Genomic DNA, 21,005 nt, shown 5'->3' on the forward strand with positions numbered 1-21,005 from the left:
AAAGGGCAGAAAATAGCCCAGGACAGAGCACCAGTCCATTACATAGTGTGGCAGACGACTGAGGTCCCTACTCAGCCGGGACGCCTGGACGGACCAGGAGAGGGACAAAGTGTTTTCACTTGCAATTTTGGCACAATTTTTCAATTTTGCAAGTGAATGTTGCTATGGGCCCAAAAAGGAATCACTTTATCAAGAAAGCCAGAACACAATACTGTAACAGCAACACAACTTATAGCATCCCCACCCCCCCCATCTCAAGTCATGCAGCTGCACAAACGTCAACGTTATGTCACTGGTGATATATGAATAGCACGTGGACCAACTGAAACTGTGATGGTTTATTAAAATAATTTAAGAAACAAAAAAGATTTTCTTACCAGTGTTGTGTGTGGGGAAGAAATTTGTTCTTTGATTGTCGACAGCTCCTTTTTTATTAGTTTTGATTCTTCCTATATGAAAACAATAGAAGAAAAAAATGATTTTGTGTAAGAATGGGCCCTTAGCTCATCAAAGATAACCAGGTCCCAAATGTACTACAGTACTTTCAATTGTGCTGTTAATTTACATGATAACCTAAATTGCAGTTGCTGACATGGAGCAATATTTTCAAAACAGCATCTTGCCCAGTTTCTATCTGTACTCTGTTCTGCTTTTGTTTAAAAGCTGATGATTTTGAAACAATATCTGGCAAGTAGCTTACTGTTTCCTTTAGAATTTTAAATTCTTTATCAAGTAATAGGAAAGAGCCATTAAACATACTTACTGGAATGTTGCAGTAGGCTACATACTGTATTTTTATGCCAGCCAAACTTTTACTGAGAAGTCTGTACAAGCACTTCTTATTTTGGTATTTTGCTTTGGATTTTCGACATGTAAATTTATCACCACAATGATAACAGAAAAGATGTAATGAAAATGATGACGATGATACACATTTAATATTCTGTTGTTTCAGAAAACGGACTTCCCCTAAAATGGTGCCAGATTAGAATGTCTGGTTTGACATGCGATTGGTTAAATATGATCACAGTTACAACTCTACTTTTAAACAGCGTAAATACCAATGTAATCAAGATATTCATTTTCTTTTTTACTGTTAAATTTGTGGCCACAGGATCTTATTAAAGATAAAAAGGTCTGTGTTGATTTCAAGTATTGCATCAAAAATGGCTGACCCTCTGCTCTCACCCCCAAAGGTAATGCAAAAAGACAATTGTACCCTCGGGGATTAACGAAGTACTTTATATCAAAAAAAAAGCTGAGATTTGTGAAAACTTTTGATACCTACCATATGCCAACAGATGTTTGTGAAATGATGTCTTGATAATCACAAAAACAATTGTATCTGCCACCTGCCACTGCCTCTTATGAAATATTTGACTTTCTAGAATTATTTAAGGATTATGAAGGATATTTGTTATTCATTCTTGGAGTATGGAGTATTTAAAGATTAAAATGGTTACAAAATAATCATACATTTTCTTCTTTGTCTTGTTTTTTCATCAATGCATTTACCCAGGGTGAATTAAAGACAGTCACCATGCTTTCCTTTTCTTCATGACTTTTCATCCAATATCTCAAAAACTTGTATGTTAGGTAGTGCTTGAAGGGGAAATAAATAATTGCCAGTACCCACTGTCCTTGTAGGCCGCTTGGTCATGTGTTACAAAATGTACACAATTTCTTAATTGTGTGGAGGGTTTGTCCAGAGTTTTGAACATAATGTGATATGAATATTATACTGAATGAGAAGGGAGGGTTCCCCTTGGAGTTTCAAGTATGCTAATATACAAATATTGCTTCAAAGAGTTGGGTGTGGATATGGTCACTCTTGGAGATCAGAGCGAGAAGTGCCAGTATGCAACCAATTACAGATGGTATTCTGCCATCGAAACAGAAACATTCTGGAACAGGGATGTCACGTCCAATGCTGGTTCAAATCCTTGTCAGTCCTGCTGGCACATGTAAGAGTGACAAGGATACGTGGGTTAGAAAATGGATGGATGGATATATCACACCTCTCTACACACTGTTCCATTCCATCTGAACTAGTGTGGTGCTGAGGTGTCACCCGTTGCATGGCTGCATTCATGCCCTAATCTGGGATCCTGAGCTGATTTGTCATGTAGTGGGAGTGGCAATATGCTGTATCAGCGTGTGCTCCTAACCTCTCCTCTCCACACATTTTTACAACTGGAGCCACACTGTGAGTCAGATGCTTAGTTTGAATGCCACAGGCCCTGGCCAGCTCAAGTCAAGTCCTAACAATGATATGGGCATACACTGGCATATAAAGATAAAGAAGCCTGTCAAGCTGAATTTGACCACATTCTGTCATCCACCTAACCAGGGCAAACTTCTTGTCTGCAGCTCACAGAGTCATATCACATTCCCCACCAGGCACTTTGAGCTGTAACAAAAACAAAAATAAATTTGTCTTGCACATTTTGAGGAAGCGAATGTATAAACGGCATACATTTTTCACAACGTTTACCACTGTCCAGCAATGGTCACCTATTGATGTCATTTTATGAGAATCTCTCTTATGTACATTTTTCAAGAAAACACAAGATTAAAATTTTTGTTAGCCACCGCAACAAAGTGTATGGGGTAAGTAACATCTAAAACAAATCATGTTTTGCTGCAGTATTCCTTTGATATCAAAGACCTTATAAAGCCTACTGTAGAAAACTTCACATCACATCATCATAGCCACACTGCGCTTTCTGTTTGTGTTCTTTTACAGTGCTTTAGAGACTCTTTTCAAAGAAAAACAAAAGAAGCTAAACTTATTCTCACAATGGGATCACACATTTCTTCAGGTCTTAATGACTAACTTTTAAATCTCTCCTTTCTACATCTCTAAAAGCAGCTTTGCCTCAAGTGCTTTCACATTTTCTCCTTTCATCTGCCCTAGCTTTGTTCCCTCCTTTCCCTCATGCTTCTTCCCTTTCAGTTTCACAACTGATGAAGACTTTACAATTGAACATTATGTCTTTACTCTCTTTAATTTTTAGCAAATGACTTTTACCTTTTTTTTTTCCTTTTGTAGATAACAGCTGACAAAGCCCTACATCAGCACAACCTTATTATGTGCCTAACGATTCTGCACTTTCTGGAAGAAATTTACTGACACACATCGCAGGGTGCCTCATTCAAACAATAAAACACAAGTAGGACAAAGCATCAGTCATTCTTCTTTATTATCTAAGTCTTGCAAGAGGTAACCCTTGCAGGAAAACAGGCACCTTATTAGCAAGTGTTACAAGGGAGAGGCACCTGCTGCACTATATTTTTACTTCATTGATTAGATCACAGTACCAAGGACATCATTACATAATCAGAAAACTTCTAACATGATTGGTTACATCTGGTGGCAAAAAATTGATACCTTAAGTGACCACAATTTAATAGGCGGATTGACAGTTCTGTTATTTTAGGATTATGTGACTTTTTAGGTGTTTTTTAAAACTACACTACGTGCATGGCATGCCCTTCCATTTTGTTCTGAACCCTTTTGCGTGACCATATGTTTTCTTCTTAGACAGGCCACTGTTCGTCAACAGTAAACTTAGGCTAAACATTACACTAGAGCAGTGATCATTCCTTAAAAGTTCACTTTTTTTCCCCTCTCGTAAGCCTTATTTTCTTTTTTTTTTCCCATAAGGTTACTTAAAATGCCTTTCTCTTTTAGGGCAGATGTCGACTTTAGTCACACCAGTGGTAGAGTGCGAATGTCACCAGGGGTAGAGGGTTGTAATTAGCTGTAAACGGTCACAAAACCCGACATTACATTTTAGTTTGACTCTCTTTGCTAGCAGGAAAGTTAGCTTTGTTGTTTGACCGAGATTTCCTGTAATCGCATGAGAAGTGACAAGCAAACAACCACAGAAAAAGCATCGACATCTGGCAAGACAGTGAAGCAAATGCGCAAAGCAAAATACTCCGTGACTATTGTTTTGCGTATTATTGCTGAATTGGACCCTGACTTGTCAAAATAAAAAAAAGAAAGTGAGGTACCAGCATCAGCTGACTGATCCCCAGCTGATCGTGATGCTGAACACGTCCGTGTAGCTAATGTGCCTACAAGTGTTCGCCTAGGAGGACTGCCACTTACAATGACAAGAGGTACAAACCAGATTGTGTTGCACTGCGATGACCGCTGCCACTGTATGATTAGCCTGGCAGGCAGCCCACCACTGCTGCCCTTGTGCAGCAGTTGGCACCAGAAACGGCAAACAAGGGGCAAGAGCATCCACAACACCAGCAACAGACATTTTATGTTGATTTACGTGTGAAACCATTGCTTTGTGTGCTTTTCAGAAAAATGAGTTTTTTAGAATAATATTCATCCTTGAGAGAAAAGGAAAAAAATAATCAGCCCTAAAAGAGTTAATAACTCAAACCTTTATCATACCAAATATCAAAATCACATCTTCAGCCTTTAAGCATAAGCTGAGATGAAAATGAAAAACATACACAGACCCAGCAAGTAATGAAGCTGGGTTCATTTTAACAGTCCACTTGCATTACATGTTAGGTTCACATCGAACCAGGGTTCAGATTCAACTCCTACAACTTATGAAGAGTACTGATAAAGGGGGGATGAGACACCAAGTATAGGGGTCAGGGGAAGAAATTTGTCTCTTGGTGCAAAAGGAATTCTCTGCAACTTAACATAAGGAAAACCAAGGAAATTTTTATTGATTTGCTACACACCTTAGAACCACCACACCTGGTCCCGATTCATGGAAAAGACATAGAAGTGTTCCACTGTTACAAGTATTTGGGGGTTCACATCAATGACAGGCTGGACTGGTCTCACAGATGAACAATATAACAAGGGGCTGAGCAGACACTTAATTTTTTGTGGAAAGTGAAATCTTTGACACGTTCTACCACTCTGTGATGGCCAGTGTGTTTTTTTTGTTTTTACACTGTGGTGTGCTGGGCAGGTCATATTGCTTGAAGAAAGTGCAACAGAATTAACAAGCTAATTAAAAGCAGCAGCCATAGCACATGCGCATCAGAAGAGATCATCCACCTGAAGCTAACCATGTTCAAGCCCAGCCAGTACTTGGATGGGAGACCATTTAGTACAAGTTTTAGATGCTGCTGGAAAGAGGTGTTGGTGCGGCCAGTAGGAGGCACTTACCCTGTGGTCTGTATGTGGATCCCAATGCCCTCGTGCAGTGATGGGCATACTGTTCTGTAAATATGGCACTGTCCTACGGATAAGATGTAAAACCAACGTCCCGACTCTCTGTGGTCATTAAAGTTCCTTGGGCATCTTCTGAAAAGAGTAGGGCTTATTCCAATGTCCTGGATAAACCGCCCATCACAGCCCCATTCATTTTGTTCCCCTAATCATCCCCGGTCTCTAACTGTCTCTCACCCCTTCACCACCTAATAGCTAATGTGTGGTGAGCATACTGGTGCAAAAATGGCTACTGTCACATCATCCTGGTGGGTGCTGCATATTGGTGGTGGCTGAAGTCATTCTCCACTGTCTAAATGCTTTTAATAATGAAAAAAAAATTTTTAATCATTATTATTTGATATACATATCCATCACATTTGTAAAATTGCATTCCTTCATCTCTGAAACATGGCCAAACTCCGTCCCAACTTCTCCCTCTGTGATGCTGAAAAGCTGGTTCATGCCTTTGTCTCATCCAGACTGGACTATTGTAATGCACTCCTCATTGGGATACCCAACAAGAGCCTTCAAAAGCTCCAACAAATTCAAAATAGTGCTGCAAGAATCCTGATGAGGGTGCGGAAATATGAACATATCTCACCAATCCTTCGGTCGCTTCATTGGCTCCCTATCCATCTCCGTATCGAATACAAACTGTTTGTTTACTCACCAGTGTATCCATGGAAATGCTCCATAATATCTTAAAGAACACCTTATATTACAATCCACTACAAGAAACCCCCCTCCACCCCGTGACCAAACTTCATACAATGGGTGACCGAGCCTTTGTAGCTGCTGCTCCACGGCTCTGGAATGTCCTACCAGAGAGCCTGAGAACACAGCAGATTGTGGGCTGTTTTAAAAAACAGCTAAAGACTTTTCTATTTAGGAAAGCTTATTAACAAGAATGCTATAATTATTGTTGTTTTATCTGTGTTTTCATTTAATCTTTTTATGTTGCACTTTGAGATTTACTGCTAACGTAAAGTGCCCCTATAAATAAAATGCATTATTATTATTATTATTATTGTTATGCAAGTGCAAGATTGCCAGACTCAGTAGGAGTTTCTTCCCACAGGCCATCAGACTACTAAACTCCCATCAACAACAAACAACATGCTGACCTGCTGGTACTGTTACATTCCTGAACACATACTGTACAGTATATTCAGAATCTCATACCTCCTAAAATGCTGTCATGTCTGTGCATTATGTAAAAGTTCTTCACCACCTGGACACTTGTGTCTATTGGATTATACATATATTCTGTCTGCTATGCTGCTTATTATGTCTATCAGTTGTAGTATAACATGCACTTGTTTTTATGTTTGTACCTTGATCCTAGAGAAACACAATTTCCATCAGCTGTGCACTCCTTGCTGTATGGTTTGAATAATAATAAAGTAAATCCAATCCAATTATTAAAAGAACAGGCTCAGTTATGGAGCTGGAGGTAATGGTGGTAGAGAGAATGAAGATAAAACTGAGTGCGATCATGGACAATGCTACACATTCTCTGTATGACACACACACACACTGAGGACTTTCAGCCAATGAATAAATTCAGCTGAAGTGTGACAAGAAAGCTTAGGAGCTACTGAGGCTCCTTTATACCAATGGCATTATGCCTTCAAAATGACTCAATGGGTCTGCCAAGTTACAAGTTTTCATTCTTGCTTTTTAGACATTCTGTTTTGAGTTCAGACACTAGTGTATATATACAGTCATATGAAAAAGTTTGGGAACCCCTCTCAGCCTGCATAATAATTTACTTTCAACAAAAAAGATAACAGTGGTATGTCTTTCATTTCCTAGGAACATCTGAGTACTGGGGTGTTTTCTGAACAAAGATTTTTAGTGATGCAGTATTTAGTTGTATGAAATTAAATCAAATGTGAAAAATTTGAGTCCCCTTGCAATTTTGCTGATTTGAATGCGTGTAACTGCTCAGTGCTGATTACTTGCAACACCAAATTGGTTGGATGAGCTCATTAAGCCTTGAACTTCATAGACAGGTGTGTCCAATCATGAGATATAAAGGTATTTAAGGTTGTCAACTGCAAGTTGTGCTTCTCTTTGACTCTCCTCTGAAGAGTGACAGCATGGGATCCTCAAAGCAACTCCAAAGGATCTGAAAACAAAGATTGTTCAGTCTTGTGGTTTGGGGGAAGGCTACAAAAAGCTATCTCAGAGGTTTCAACTGTCAGTTTCAACTGTAAGGAATGGAATCAGGAAATGGAAGGCCACAGGCACAGTTGCTGTTAAACCCAGCAGGTCTGGCAGGCCAAGAAAAACACAGGAGCGGCATATGTGCAGGATTATGAGGATGGTTACAGACAACCCACAGATCACCTCCAAAGACCTGCAAGAACATCTTGCTGCAGATGGTGCATCTGTACATCGTTCTACAATTCAGCACAATTTGCACAAAAAACATCTGAATGGTAGGGTGATGAGAAAGAAGCCCTTTCTGCACTCACGCCACAAACAGAGTCGCTTGTTGTATGCCGATGCTCATTTAGACAAGCCAGATTAATTTTGGAACAAAGTGCTTTGGACTGATGAGACAAAAATTGAGTTATTTGGTCGGATCAAAAAGCATTTTGCATGGCGGATGAAGAACACCGCATTCCAAGAAAAACACCTGCTACCTCCTGTCAAATTTGGTGGAGGTTCCATCATGCTGTGGGGCTGTGTGGCTAGTTCAGGGACTGGGGCCCTTGTTAAAGTTGAGGGTCGGATGAATTCAACCCAGTATTAACAAATTCTTCAGGATAATGTTCAAGCATCATTCACAAAGTTGAAGTTACGCAGGGGATGGATATTCAGACGAGACAATGACCCAAAACACAGTTCGAAATCTACAAAGGCATTCATGCTGAGAGAAATACAATGTTGTGGAATGGCCGTCACAGTCCCCTGACTTGAATATCATCAAAAATCTATGGGATGATTTGAAGCAGGCTGTCCATGCTCGGCAGACATCAAATTGAACTGAACTGGAGAGATTTTGTATGGAAGAATGGTCAACAATACCTCCATCCAGAATCCAGACACTCATCAAAGGCTACAGGCAGCATCTAGTGGCTGTTATATTTGCAAAAGGAGGCTCAACTAAGTACTGATGTCATATCTCTATTGGGGTGCCCAAATTTATGCACCTGTCTAATTTTGTTATGATGCATATTATGAATTTCCCATTGGGATTAATAAAGTATCTATCTATCTATCTATCTATCTATTGCATATTTTCTGTTAATCCAATAAACTTAATGCCACTGCTGAAATACTACTGTTTCCATAAGGCATGTCATATATAAAAAGGAAGTTGATACTTTCAAAGCTCAGCCAATGAGAAACAAAAATCCAAAGAATTAAGAGGGGTTCCCAAACTTTTTCATATGACTGCATGTGTATATATATAAAATATAAAATTGACTTATGTAAAAATTAAAATTTTCCCCTGGGGACAAATAAAGTTCTAGCTATCTATCTATTTATTTATATTCAACTAATTCAGCGATCCTTCGCATTATCTCATTCCATACTTGTAGTACTAGGGTGTTGTACCATGTTAGCCATTATGGATGTAATGAGAAGTCAAGGAAAATGACACCTTGTATTGGCTAACTAAAAAGATTACAATATGCAAGCTTCAGGTAACCCAGGTGCCTTCTATCTTGCCTGAAGAAGGGGCCCGAGTTGCCTCGAAAGCCTGCATACTGTAATCTTTCTAGTTCGCCAATAAAGGGTGTCATCTCGCTTGATTCTCACTCATTCCATACTTAAAAACATTATAGTAGCTCTTCTCCTGACTTACTCTCGTGTCATTATTAATTTCTTATAATATGGAAAAAAAAATAATACTGTAAAGGCGCTTCCTATTGGAGATATGGAAAATCCGCTGCATCCACTAAACAGTGTCATCTCCAGACAGAGGAGCAGCTTCAGCGACAGACTGCTGTCACCGTCCTGCTCCACTGACAGACTGAGGAGATCGTTCCTCCCCCAAACTATGCGACTCTTCAATTCCACCCGGGGGGGTAAACGTTAACATTATATAAAGTTATTGTCTCTTTTTACCTGCATTATTATCAATCTTTAATTTAATAATGTTTTTTGTATCAGTGAGGTGCTGCTGGAGTATGTGAATTTCCCCTTGGGATTAATAAAGTATCTATCTATCTCTATCTATTGCTTCACATTTGCATATCTTTTAAACATCTTAAATTTACTTTAAATGTATATACAACGTAGTAAAATAAAAGCACGCTTTGTTGTAGCAGTTTTACGATTGGATGTTAAACAAAAAAAAAATGCATGGAGCACTTACATGTTTAGATGTTAGCTCGGTGATATTCTTTATGAGACTCCCTAATTTTGAAGTGATGGAAAGTTTGCCTGCACCCGGTTGGGAATCCAATGACAGGAGGCTCGGGAGAGCGGTAAGAGTCTTTTCAACCACATCACTCATCGCAACTCACCCCTTCTACACCAACGATGCTAAGTCAGAAAAAGATCAACATTCACGCAATGACGTCGTTTCGTTTGTAACACAATAACAAAAAATATATACTGCAGATTTTTTCCTCCCCAAGTCTTCACATAGTGCCCAGCGCCATTTTCAATGGGAAGCGACTTCCTGTTTATTTGAATTGAGAACTTTATTAGCAAAGTACGAGAACTTTCTGTGTAAACGCTAGAGAGCAGCACAAGACTATCTTTCGCGCCCAAACTCAAGCTGGTTTTTCTCCGAGATGGTTTCCTTTTTGTTTAAAAATGTAACACACAAAGATAAAATGCAAATTATTTTGAATCAGTAGTTTACGTGCTATCATTATCAATTTCAAAACAGACACCAGATTTTGCCGTGCGACTTTTTTGATAATTATAGTATATTGTTATATTTTTAGTTTTAGTAAGTTGATTACTGCACGGTGGCGCAGTGGTAGCTCTGCTGCTTCGCAGTAAGGAGACCTGGGTTCGCTTCCTGGGTCCTCCCTCCGTGGAGATTGCATGTTCTCCCCGTGTCTGCGTGGGTTTCCTCCCACGGTCCAAAGACATGCAGGTTACCTGCATTGGCGATCCTTAATTGTCCGTTGTGTGTGACCTGCGGTGGGCTGGCGCCCTGCCCCGGATTTGTTCCTGCCTTGCGCCCCGTGTTGGCTGAGATTGGCTCCAGCAGACCTCCGTGACCCCGTGTTAGGATATAGCGGGTTGGAAAATGACTGACCGACTGACTAATTACAAAAAAGTAACGCTGGGAACCAGCATCTATTTATCAATATATCTATCTTTGAGTCAGTCTATTATATCTGTCTGTCTTTGTGTCAGTCTATTATATAGTGCCATTCATTTCATATCTATCTATCTATCTATCTATCTATCTATCTATCTATCTATCTTTGCGTCAGTCTATTATATAGTGCCTTTCATTTCATGTCTATCTATCTATCTTTGTGTCAGTCTATTATATAGTGCCATTCATTTCATATCTATCTATCTATCTATCTATCTATCTATCTATCTATCTATCTATCTATCTATCTTTGTGTCAGTCTATTATATAGTGCCTTTCATTTCATATCTATCTATCTTTGTGTCAGTCTATTATATAGTGCCATTCATTTCATATCTATCTATCTATCTATCTATCTATCTATCTATCTATCTATCTATCTATCTATCTAATATATAGTGCTTTTCACATCTATCTATCTATCTATCTATCTATCTATCTATCTATCTATCTATCTATCTATCTTTGTGTCAGTCTATTATATAGTGCCATTCATTTCATATCTATCTATCTATCTATCTTTGTGTCAGTCTATTATATAGTGCCTTTCATTTCATATCTATCTATCTATCTATCTTTGTGTCAGTCTATTATATAGTGCCATTCATTTCATATCTATCTATCTATCTATCTATCTATCTATCTATCTATCTATCTATCTATCTATCTATCTATCTAATATATAGTGCTTTTCACATCTATCTATCTATCTATCTATCTATCTATCTATCTATCTATCTATCTATCTATCTATCTATCTATCTTTGTGTCAGTCTATTATATAGTGCCATTCATTTCATATCTATCTATCTATCTATCTATCTATCTATCTATCTATCTATCTATCTATCTATCTATCTATCTATCTATCTATCTATCTATGTGTCAGTCTATTATATAGTGCCTTTCATTTCATATCTATCTATCTATCTATCTATCTTTGTGTCAGTCTATTATATAGTGCCTTTCATATCTATCTATCTATCTATCTATCTCTCTTTGTGTCAGTCTATTATATAGTGCCTTTCATTTCATATCTATCTATCTATCTATCTTTGTGTCAGTCTATTATATAGTGCCTTTCATTTCATATCTATCTATCTATCTATCTATCTATCTATCTATCTATCTATCTATCTTTGTGTCAGTCTATTATATAGTGCCTTTCATTTCATATCTATCTATCTATCTATCTATCTATCTATCTATCTATCTATCTATCTATCTATCTATCTATCTATCTATCTTTGTGTCAGTCTATTATATAGTGACTTTCATATCTATCTATCTATCTATCTATCTATCTATCTATCTATCTATCTATCTATCTATCTATCTTTGTGTCAGTCTATTATATAGTGACTTTCATTTCATATCTATCTATCTATCTATCTATCTATCTATCTATCTATCTATCTATCTATCTATCTATCTTTGTGTCAGTCTATTATATAGTGACTTTCATTTCATATCTATCTATCTATCTATCTATCTATCTATCTATCTATCTATCTATCTATCTATCTATCTATAATGTAACAGGTCCTTTTCATTTAGGAAACCAAACAATAAAACAGGCACAGTGACATATTACTAGTTATTAAATATTAATACCGAAGACTCAGAAGGCTACCTGCAGGTGACAACCCTTAATTAGAGGAACACTGTTATTCTGCCAAGGTTTCTTTTTGCAACTTGTTGTATTAAAAATTGCCCCTTGACTGTGGAAATGTGATGTTCGAGGGGCGATGACTAAACCCCCCCCCCCCCCCCCCCCAGCCCAAGCTAATCATTTGATCTCAGATAGGAGATGAACCGTGGCGAGATCTGAGTGTGACTGCGCCCTTTTGAAGATGTGCAATGGCAGGGTAAAGCAGCTTGCTGATGCAGTGAATAACGAGGACCCCTTATAAGGCATCTATTGTGCGCCCTTGTTTGATTTATTTGATCTCTTTATCTTTCGTCTGCTACTTCGTAATCACTGCATACCCTCAGAAATTTTGATATACTGTATATATTTTACACAAAAGGAATCTAATTTAAAATGGACAATAGTTAAGATTTCTGTTTCAGCATAATTTCAGTTAAAATATCTGATTATCAGAGGTCTGTAAAGTTAAAGTCATAAAAATGGGTTTCATTGTGAATAGCTATTTTGTCTTGTATTCATGAACACAGTAAAAAATATAATTAGAATGTTTCCATCACCTCACATTTAAGCATAAAACTAAAAAGAAATGTAATTAAAATAACAAATTACATAATTTATTCATGTATACAACAGCTTTCTAAATTAACATGTAAATATTTAGTCAATCTAATATTTTTAAACACGTGTAAAGAAAACAACAATACATGTTCATTGACTTACATATAACTTCTCTTGTTTTTGTCACTTTTTGTTTTTTGATCCACAGCTTTGGCTGGTAGCCCATCATTCTGGTGTATCCCAGTGAATCATCCAGCAACAGTCCAGCATCATACTGACATTCTATTGTCCCTGGTACCTTCTTTTCATGTCTTTGATATCCTGATGGAATCTTGCATCTTACTCATCACTCACCATTTTTAGAGGAACATTCCCAAAATAAATCCAAAAAGTGAACTTTGAGACTCATATTGCAACCTAATCCCTTAAAACGTTACTAGTAATTTTTTCACAATTTCTTTACAATTTAGGTCTTTATTGTAAATACTGTATATGAGTTATGACATCTTTCAGTTGTGGCAAGCAACTTTTGTTTCCCATCCTATTACACTTTCTGAACAAATATGCCCTAGTCTAATGTTACTCAATTGTTTTGTAAGTTGCTTTGGATAAAAGAATAAGCTAAGTAAATCAATGTAAATGTATTGTTACCTAAAGCTTTAGAAATTATTTCTTTGGATGATACCCAAGCCAATTGTTCCAGATCATTTATTACACCATCAATTCTTGCATCAGAAATTAGTTTTATCTTTTGATAACACTTTAATAAACTGCTTTATTAAGTCATATTATTTAATATGAAGCGGTGATCGCAGCACTTTATCTTGATCCATCAAGCTAGGTCTGATGTTTTTAGCACTAAGCTGTAGCTTTTTCGTAGCTTGCAATTTCTTCTGACATCTATGTAAAATCTTGGCTCCTCTGTCTCATTTACAGAGAAAACATGGACATTTTGTTTGCCCATTTTGAATGCTTATCACTGTGTTCATTCCAGGTATAGTCCGACTGTATTATCAAGTAAATTAACTGATGTGCTTTAAACATAGATTTTAATATTAGAACATGTCAAATTCAAAATAATTATTTTTAAAATAGAACATTTTATATTAATATCAAATTTTTTATACTTATGTTATATTATAATGCATAACCAATATAAAACTAAAAATGACAACTAAAAAAATGTGTTTTTTACAGGCGGAGTGGTGGCTCTGAGCCTAAGGATCTCCGCTGGTTTCCAGAAGGTTGCTGGTTCCAATCCCCGTCACTGCTAAAAGAGATCCTATTCTACTGGGCCCTTGATCAAGACCCTTAACCTACAATTGCTCCAGGGGTGCTGTACAATGACTGACCCTGTGCTCTGACCCCAAGGGGAATATGAAAACTAACAAATTCCTAATGCAAGAAATTGTATAAGGCGAAATAAAGAACAAAAAAAACGGGTTTCACTTTTGAATTCAGTTCCCAAAAATATATAAAAGTCACAAGAAATAATCAAAACAATTTTTTTAATGTATGTTCATTAAACCCCCCAAAAATGAAAGTACGCCTTTTTACATCACTAAGAAATTAGCTAAAGCTTTTCCTCTTGTAACAAAAAATGATTTAATTGCTGCTTTATATGGGGCTTTTCTTTGGAAGCACTACCGGAAAACATTCATTCACTCATCTTTCTATTATCAGAGCCAGCTTTTTCTAGTGTATGATGACAGAGAGTGGGTATCTGTCCTAGACAGCAACCCCATATGGGCACACTCTACCTTAATTTAAGGTAACAAACTCTGCTTCACTGTGCTGTCACACTAACAACAACTAATTATTCTAATTACAGCTAATGAAATGTAACAAGAACAGACTATTGTAAGTTCTAACCAACTTTAAGAAACACATATCTGTTACTGTCAATATCACACACAGGTTTAAGTGCCATAATCTATTGAGTCTGAATAAAGCACTTTAAAATGAACATAATATGTAAAGTGTTAAATAGTAATGCAAGCAAACTGGAACATTTATCTTATGGTGAATTTCATCCTATAATGGACTGGCACCCATCCAGGGATTGTTCCTATGCACCCAATGCTTCCTGGGATAGACTCCAGCTCCCCCACAATCCTGTTCAAGATAAGCAGGTTTGAAAATGGATCGTTTGATGGAGTTTCTTTCATAGTAGCCACTATCACAACAATTCTTTCATTTGTTTTGGTTATCTTTAGTGTATGTAACACCTTTCACAGACAGTGTCAGTTAAGGATCTCCACAATTGCTAGAATTTGTTCTTGGATATCTTTTTTAGAACACAATAGAAAAAGGAGGTTTTTCTTTTGGACATGTGAAATGACCATATGTATAATATTGTATGTCATTTTATTGTTCTTGCAGTGTCAAAAGGCAGTGACAATGCCTTTGTAAAATTATTACAAACAAAAGTAAATATACAAATGTAAAGCAAAAATAGGGGCGGCACGGTGGCGCAGTGGGTAGCGCTGCTGCCTCACAGTTGGGAGATCTGGGGACCTGGGTTTGATTCCCGGGTCCTCCCTGCGTGGAGTTTGCATGTTCTCCCCGTGTCTGCGTGGGTTTCCTCCGGGCACAGTCCAAAGACATGCAGGTTATGTGGATTGGCGATTCTAAATTGGCCCTAGTGCGTGCTTGGTGTGTGGGTGTGTTTGTGTGTGTCCTGCGGTGGGTTGGCACCCTGCCCAGGATTGTTTCCTGCCTTGTGCCCTGGGATTGGCTCCAGCAGACCCCCGTGACCCTGTGTTCGGATTCAGCGGGTTGGAAAATGGATGGATGAAAGCAAAAATAGAGTATCCGCACTTTGTAGCTTGAAAGTGGTATGCGATACATAACGTGAAATAGCAATCTCGCACCATCACAGTTCACTTCTTTGGACGTTCAAGGAGCTAAAGTATTTTATGTATTTCTGATATAAAAAGGAAGCCCTAGGAACAAATATCTTCAAGTTACAGTGAGCCTTTCATTCTGGGTGATGTTACAGGTGTCGTATTTAACAAAACTTAACAAATAATTAAACAAAGTTAGAATAAATGCTCCACACTGTTTAATGCGTGCCCATTTAAATGACCTACACAGTAATCTATCTTTGTATCCATTTAACTATCCCTCTGCTTATCTGTCTGCCTGAACATAAGTCACATCTGCTGTGACACGCTGCCTGGCCTCGTCTGAAATTAATTTCAGAATGGTGTTTAAAACTGTTTTGGAAAACGTAAGGATGGCTAACAGAGAGGGGAGGAACGAGGGCTGTTGTACGTGTGTATAAAGAGGGAGGTGGTTCTTTAGGGGGAGACACATATTCTGTCATTTTCTAACCAATTTAAACAGCAGCTGAAATCCGTGAAGTGTGTCTATCAACGTGTTTATCAATCAAAAGGAAGCCCAGTACTGTTTTTCTTTATTTTTTTCGGTGTTTGATTGACGCAGGTTTCGGAAAGCTGACGCACATGGGCGGATTTTCTCCAGAGTCCACCTCTTCCATTGGGCCGCTGCAGAGACTCAGCAACGCGAGTTCTTTTCCATGTCATAAAGCCGCTGGCAAATAATAGATTAGGCAGAGCTGCTAGCGCGTCTCTTTACCTGGTGATCGGATCTTTCCTTTTTCATCAACAGATAACCGGATTTCAGGACCGGATTTCAGGACCAGTGCGGTTGGACAGCTCCATACAGAACATTGTGCATCCCGTCTGCCGCAAAATCGAACTGTTGTGCATCGAGCACCGAAAGCCAGGGTCGCTACATTGAGAAGGAAGGCGATGGAATTGCAAAGTTAATTGGAGCTGTCCAGCAAATTGTCTTCCCTTAACTTGATTTCAGTAATTCCTGATAAACCTTCTGACAGAAAATATTGACCAACTAAAAAGCTAATATCAAGATTTTTTGACAGATTGTTTTTCAGTTCTTCTGTGGATAGCGTTTGAAAGGATGGAATTGTTCGCCTTTGTCCAAATTTGTGTATTGCTTCTTTGCCAAGTCAGTGCTTTCCCCACACCTGAAGGTTCAGACGGTAAGTAGCAAACTGGGGAGAAAAAAATGTATATGGAAAGAAAGAAAGAAAGAAAGAAAGAAAGAAAGAAAGAAAGAAAGAAAGAAAGAAAGAAAACCATTAATCAGTTAATAAACATACTTTTTATTCTATTTCTGTTAAATCACTTATTTATATAATTAAAATATAAATATATTAAAAATATTAATTTTGTGTAAATATTTAAATGTAACACAAGAGCTTTACTTTTATTTTTGGAAGGTCGAATGGACTATTTTCATTGCTAGTTAATCCTTTTATTGCTTTAATCCGATTATACTCTTGGTATTACAGAAATGGTTTCTTGAAGCCTATAATATGCATACTATCTATCTATCTATCTATCTATCTATCTATCTATCTATCTATCTATCTATCTATCTATCTATCTATCCCTGTACACGTACACTATATATTTGCATGGTTAAGTAGTTAAGCGAGTAGTTAATTTTATTGACTGATTTCATTATTGTACATTTGTAGAACTTACTATCCAATTAGGTAGACTTGGCTCAGACACAGAATGTAGGAAATGTTCTAATAATTGTATTAATAATTACAGTAATAGATTTCTGTTGTTTTTAAAAATACATTACTGGCCTTATCCGGCTCAAAACTACAATACCTTCAGCAAAGCAGAAAATGGAAAAAATGAATGTCATAATGGCTAAAAGTTCATTTTTAAATTTTTGAATATATTAAACATTTATTTTATTGGATAATTAATAATATTTTTACTAATTATTTGTTTTAGACCATAGTAATATGATTTAGGCAGTGTTCAAGAGCTGTGGAATGGTTTGCAGCATCTTGCATTGCTGACACCGCGCCTGTCCTTTCTGAAGTATGCATTTATCTATTAAATTTATTAAATTGAAAGTACAGTAGACCAGAGCTTTTGTGGGCATTTGTATGTTGCATAACAATTTTATTTTAAATTCTCAGATAAATCTATTTATAACAGAGAACTGAGTGAAGAAAGGCCTTTACAAGAACAGGTATAATATGCAATATCTCTCTTTCTAATAACACAAAGATCATTTTGTTTTAGTGTATTTTATTCATAACAATACATATTTTCAATTTCAGTTTTGATCTAAAACATTTTTTTCCTTCATTTATATTACTTCTTATTGCTTCAAAATGTCATGTTTAGCACAACTGTATACACTAGATGTTCATAAACATTTTCATTCTTTTGTTAATGATGTTTTAAAAGTGTGCAATGTCTAACGGTGTGCAGCAATGTGGACCATAATTTATGAGTGTTATGAGTGCTAGTTTTATTTCTACCAATGACTCTAAGCAGTCTCAGATAAGTCATCTAGCCTGTCAGAAATATGGAAATAACTGCACTATATAATTTTTAAGACACTTTGGTTAAAATTGTCAGGTAATAAATTTATGTAAATGTGTCAATTAATAAGTGCTGTTTTACATATGAAAAATGATATGTTTTACAAAACCTCATGATATTAAGTCATGAGGTGCATCAGTTAAGTTTCACATAAATATTTTATATGTAGCTGTAAGTGAAAACAAAGATATGGCTGTATAACGCATGTAAAGGAATCAGATTTGGATACATACCACACTGTCATCACACCATCTCACCAATCCATTGGATATTAATTCAGTCTATTTATAATGAATAAATTTATATGTTACTCCCACTAAAATTATTTTGAATGTATTAACTTTTGGCTTTTATTGGTTTGACATTGCAGATCGCAGAAGCGGATAGTGTCACCAAATCCATTCCTAAAGGTAAGAAACTCAAATTACATTTTCATTACAGCCCATTGAATACATAATGTTAACTATTTCCATAGTTTATTCAATGAAATATATTATGCAATTCTGTTTATCTGTGGAGGAATAACTGCTAATGACATATACAATTCCCAACAGCAAATTACTTATCATGTTTTCATTTCTCTTCTTTTTTTTGTGCTGGACATTACAAATGGAATCTACAGAATCAAGAAATGATTCAGATAGTGATGATTTCAACTTGCTAAGATCTTTAGTTGAAAAGGTGAAGAAAGAGACTACAAATGAACCTTCAAACATTTCTTCAGTACCTGTACCATATGCATCAGAAGATTTAGATTCCACTAAGGCCCGCAGGCTATCAGAGGACTATGACTCCACAAAAAATGGAATGGATTACAGACTTCAAGGTATATGCCAATCATTTAAAATTATATTAAAGTCTTTAAAGTATATTTCATTCATTAAAAAAACAATCCTTTTATTTCTTAGCTAAAGATTAGGTATGTTTCTGCAGAAATGCCACATCCTTGTGTTTGATTCATCAGGCCAATGACTTTAAATTCTTTTTTGCAATCATGTTTTGTATATTAAAGTGAAAATGACTCCTGTAAACACTACATATAAAAACAGTGAAAATGTATGTGAAAGTAAAGTCTGCAGTCACTTTGAAACCTCCTGCACATGCATTTAACTGACTGTATAACATGGGGTAGCCTATCAACTTGACCATCTCGAAATACCACAGAAAAGCAATCCCTTCTGACTTCATGTCTCCAGTGAGTCTTCACCACTGCCTCTGCTCCCGTATGTACATTACATATGATTTCTGAATTGAGGACGCAGTAACTACTTCTGAGGATTACAACTAGTCAACTCCCAGAATCAGTTCCAGGATTTAGAGAAAGATATTCCGTTGCTACCAAGAAAGTGGGTCAAAGATCCTTTAGCGTCCCAGCATCTCTGAGTTCTCAATAGCCTTAAAGTGCTGTACCTGCAAGACAACACCGTACTAGCTCAAATTCAGAAACCACATAGTCCAATCCATTCTCACTTAGGACCATGTGCCATGTGTATGTGTGTGCATTGGTATTTGATTAAATTGAGAACTTTCCTGTTTTTAAATTAACAGGAAATCCTTCTGATGAACATTTACAAGAGTGTCTTCTTGGGTGGTGTTAATATAAATGCCTTTCATTTTTTTTTAATACCCCCCAGCCCTTATGAACAATTAGAGAAGTACAGCAGCGTCACTATACCCTAAGATAAAATGGCCAATACTTCTTTACAATATAAGTGGGTGCTTCAAATTAACAATCATGAACAAAAAGAGAGCAGAGTGCAAAAAAAGTCATTCAAATCAGACTAAACTGTACAGTCAGCAAAAGTTTATTGCATAATGTTTTTTTCTCTCTCAGTCCACTGAGATGCATCTCCTACTTTCCCATAATTGATATCAGGCTTACAGCTCTTGCCTCTCCTTTTCTCACACATATTTCCTCACAGCCATTTGAATCTTTGCCCCAGCTCTCTTTCCAACTGCAGACATAAACTGATACTTTAAGAGTATAGGTCTGAGATTAAATCCAGGTTATTCCTGGAGCTGCTTACAAGAATAGAGATTTTCACAAAAACAGTTTTCCGGATGAGCCATCTTTTTACTTATGAGGACAGGTGTCTATTTTGGCCTTGATGTCAGTAGGAAGCCAACAATCCCATGTTGGGCTTACTAGCAACATATGGAGCCTTCCTTGTTTCCTGGCTCAAATTAATCTGAAAAGATCTTAGAAAATTCTCTTATGAAGACACCCTGTGAGGTTGCTCTTTTGTTATATAGCTCCTATAGTGAAAGTTTTTCCCTGTCATTTGCCACAATAATCTCTTTGTTACCTGGACTTAATATTACGAAGTGTTTGCTTTTTTTAGAAATGCAGTGCTTAAAATGATAGATAGATAGATAGATAGATAGATAGATAGATAGATAGATAGATAGATAGATAGATAGATAGATAGATAGATAGATAGATAGATAGATAGATAGATAGATAGATAGATAGATAGATAGATAGATAGATAGATAGATAGATAGATAGATAGATAGATAGATATGTTACTGATCTCTTAAGGAAAATGGCAGCAATATAGAACATAAAGTATAGTGCAAAAAAGTGCAAATTACTACAAGACTCAGAACTATACATACAACATAATAATAATAAAATAAATAATGTTGCTATGATAATGCTTCTATTATAAATAGACAATGTGGAAAGAAGCATTATATATCCTGATACCTCAGAGCAAAAAAGTGCTCCTGCAGCATCTTCAAGCACACCGAGGTGAAATGAACCAGTGACTAAAGGTGCTTCAGGATAACAAGTCGTGAAGAAAGTGGGCAGTATTAGTCATAATGGCCACTAATTATGCCATCATCCTCTCTTCTGTCACTGCCTCCAGTGTGTCCAGAGTCAGTCATTTA

General features: G+C 36.8%; 2 protein-coding genes across 2 annotated transcripts in view; one reads left to right on the forward strand and one right to left on the reverse strand.

Annotated features, from left to right (window-relative positions):
* Positions 1–9,831, reverse strand: part of ap4e1 (adaptor related protein complex 4 subunit epsilon 1) — a 43,171-nt gene extending 33,340 nt beyond the window's left edge. The window contains exons 1-2 of the mRNA XM_028822728.2: positions 9,534–9,831; positions 378–449 (exon numbers count right to left, since the gene is read on the reverse strand). Coding sequence (XP_028678561.2) covers positions 378–449; positions 9,534–9,674 — 213 coding nt within the window. The 5' untranslated portion in view covers positions 9,675–9,831. The remainder of the gene's footprint in view (positions 1–377; positions 450–9,533) is intronic.
* A 6,205-nt stretch (positions 9,832–16,036) lies between these two features.
* Positions 16,037–21,005, forward strand: part of scg3 (secretogranin III) — a 59,659-nt gene continuing 54,690 nt past the window's right edge. Inside the window, exons 1-4 of the mRNA XM_028822606.2 lie at positions 16,037–16,735; positions 17,699–17,751; positions 18,481–18,520; positions 18,733–18,936. Coding sequence (XP_028678439.1) covers positions 16,654–16,735; positions 17,699–17,751; positions 18,481–18,520; positions 18,733–18,936 — 379 coding nt within the window. The 5' untranslated portion in view covers positions 16,037–16,653. The remainder of the gene's footprint in view (positions 16,736–17,698; positions 17,752–18,480; positions 18,521–18,732; positions 18,937–21,005) is intronic.

The sequence above is a fragment of the Erpetoichthys calabaricus genome, chromosome 17, assembly GCF_900747795.2.
Source record: "Erpetoichthys calabaricus chromosome 17, fErpCal1.3, whole genome shotgun sequence".
Taxonomy (NCBI): domain Eukaryota; kingdom Metazoa; phylum Chordata; class Cladistia; order Polypteriformes; family Polypteridae; genus Erpetoichthys; species Erpetoichthys calabaricus.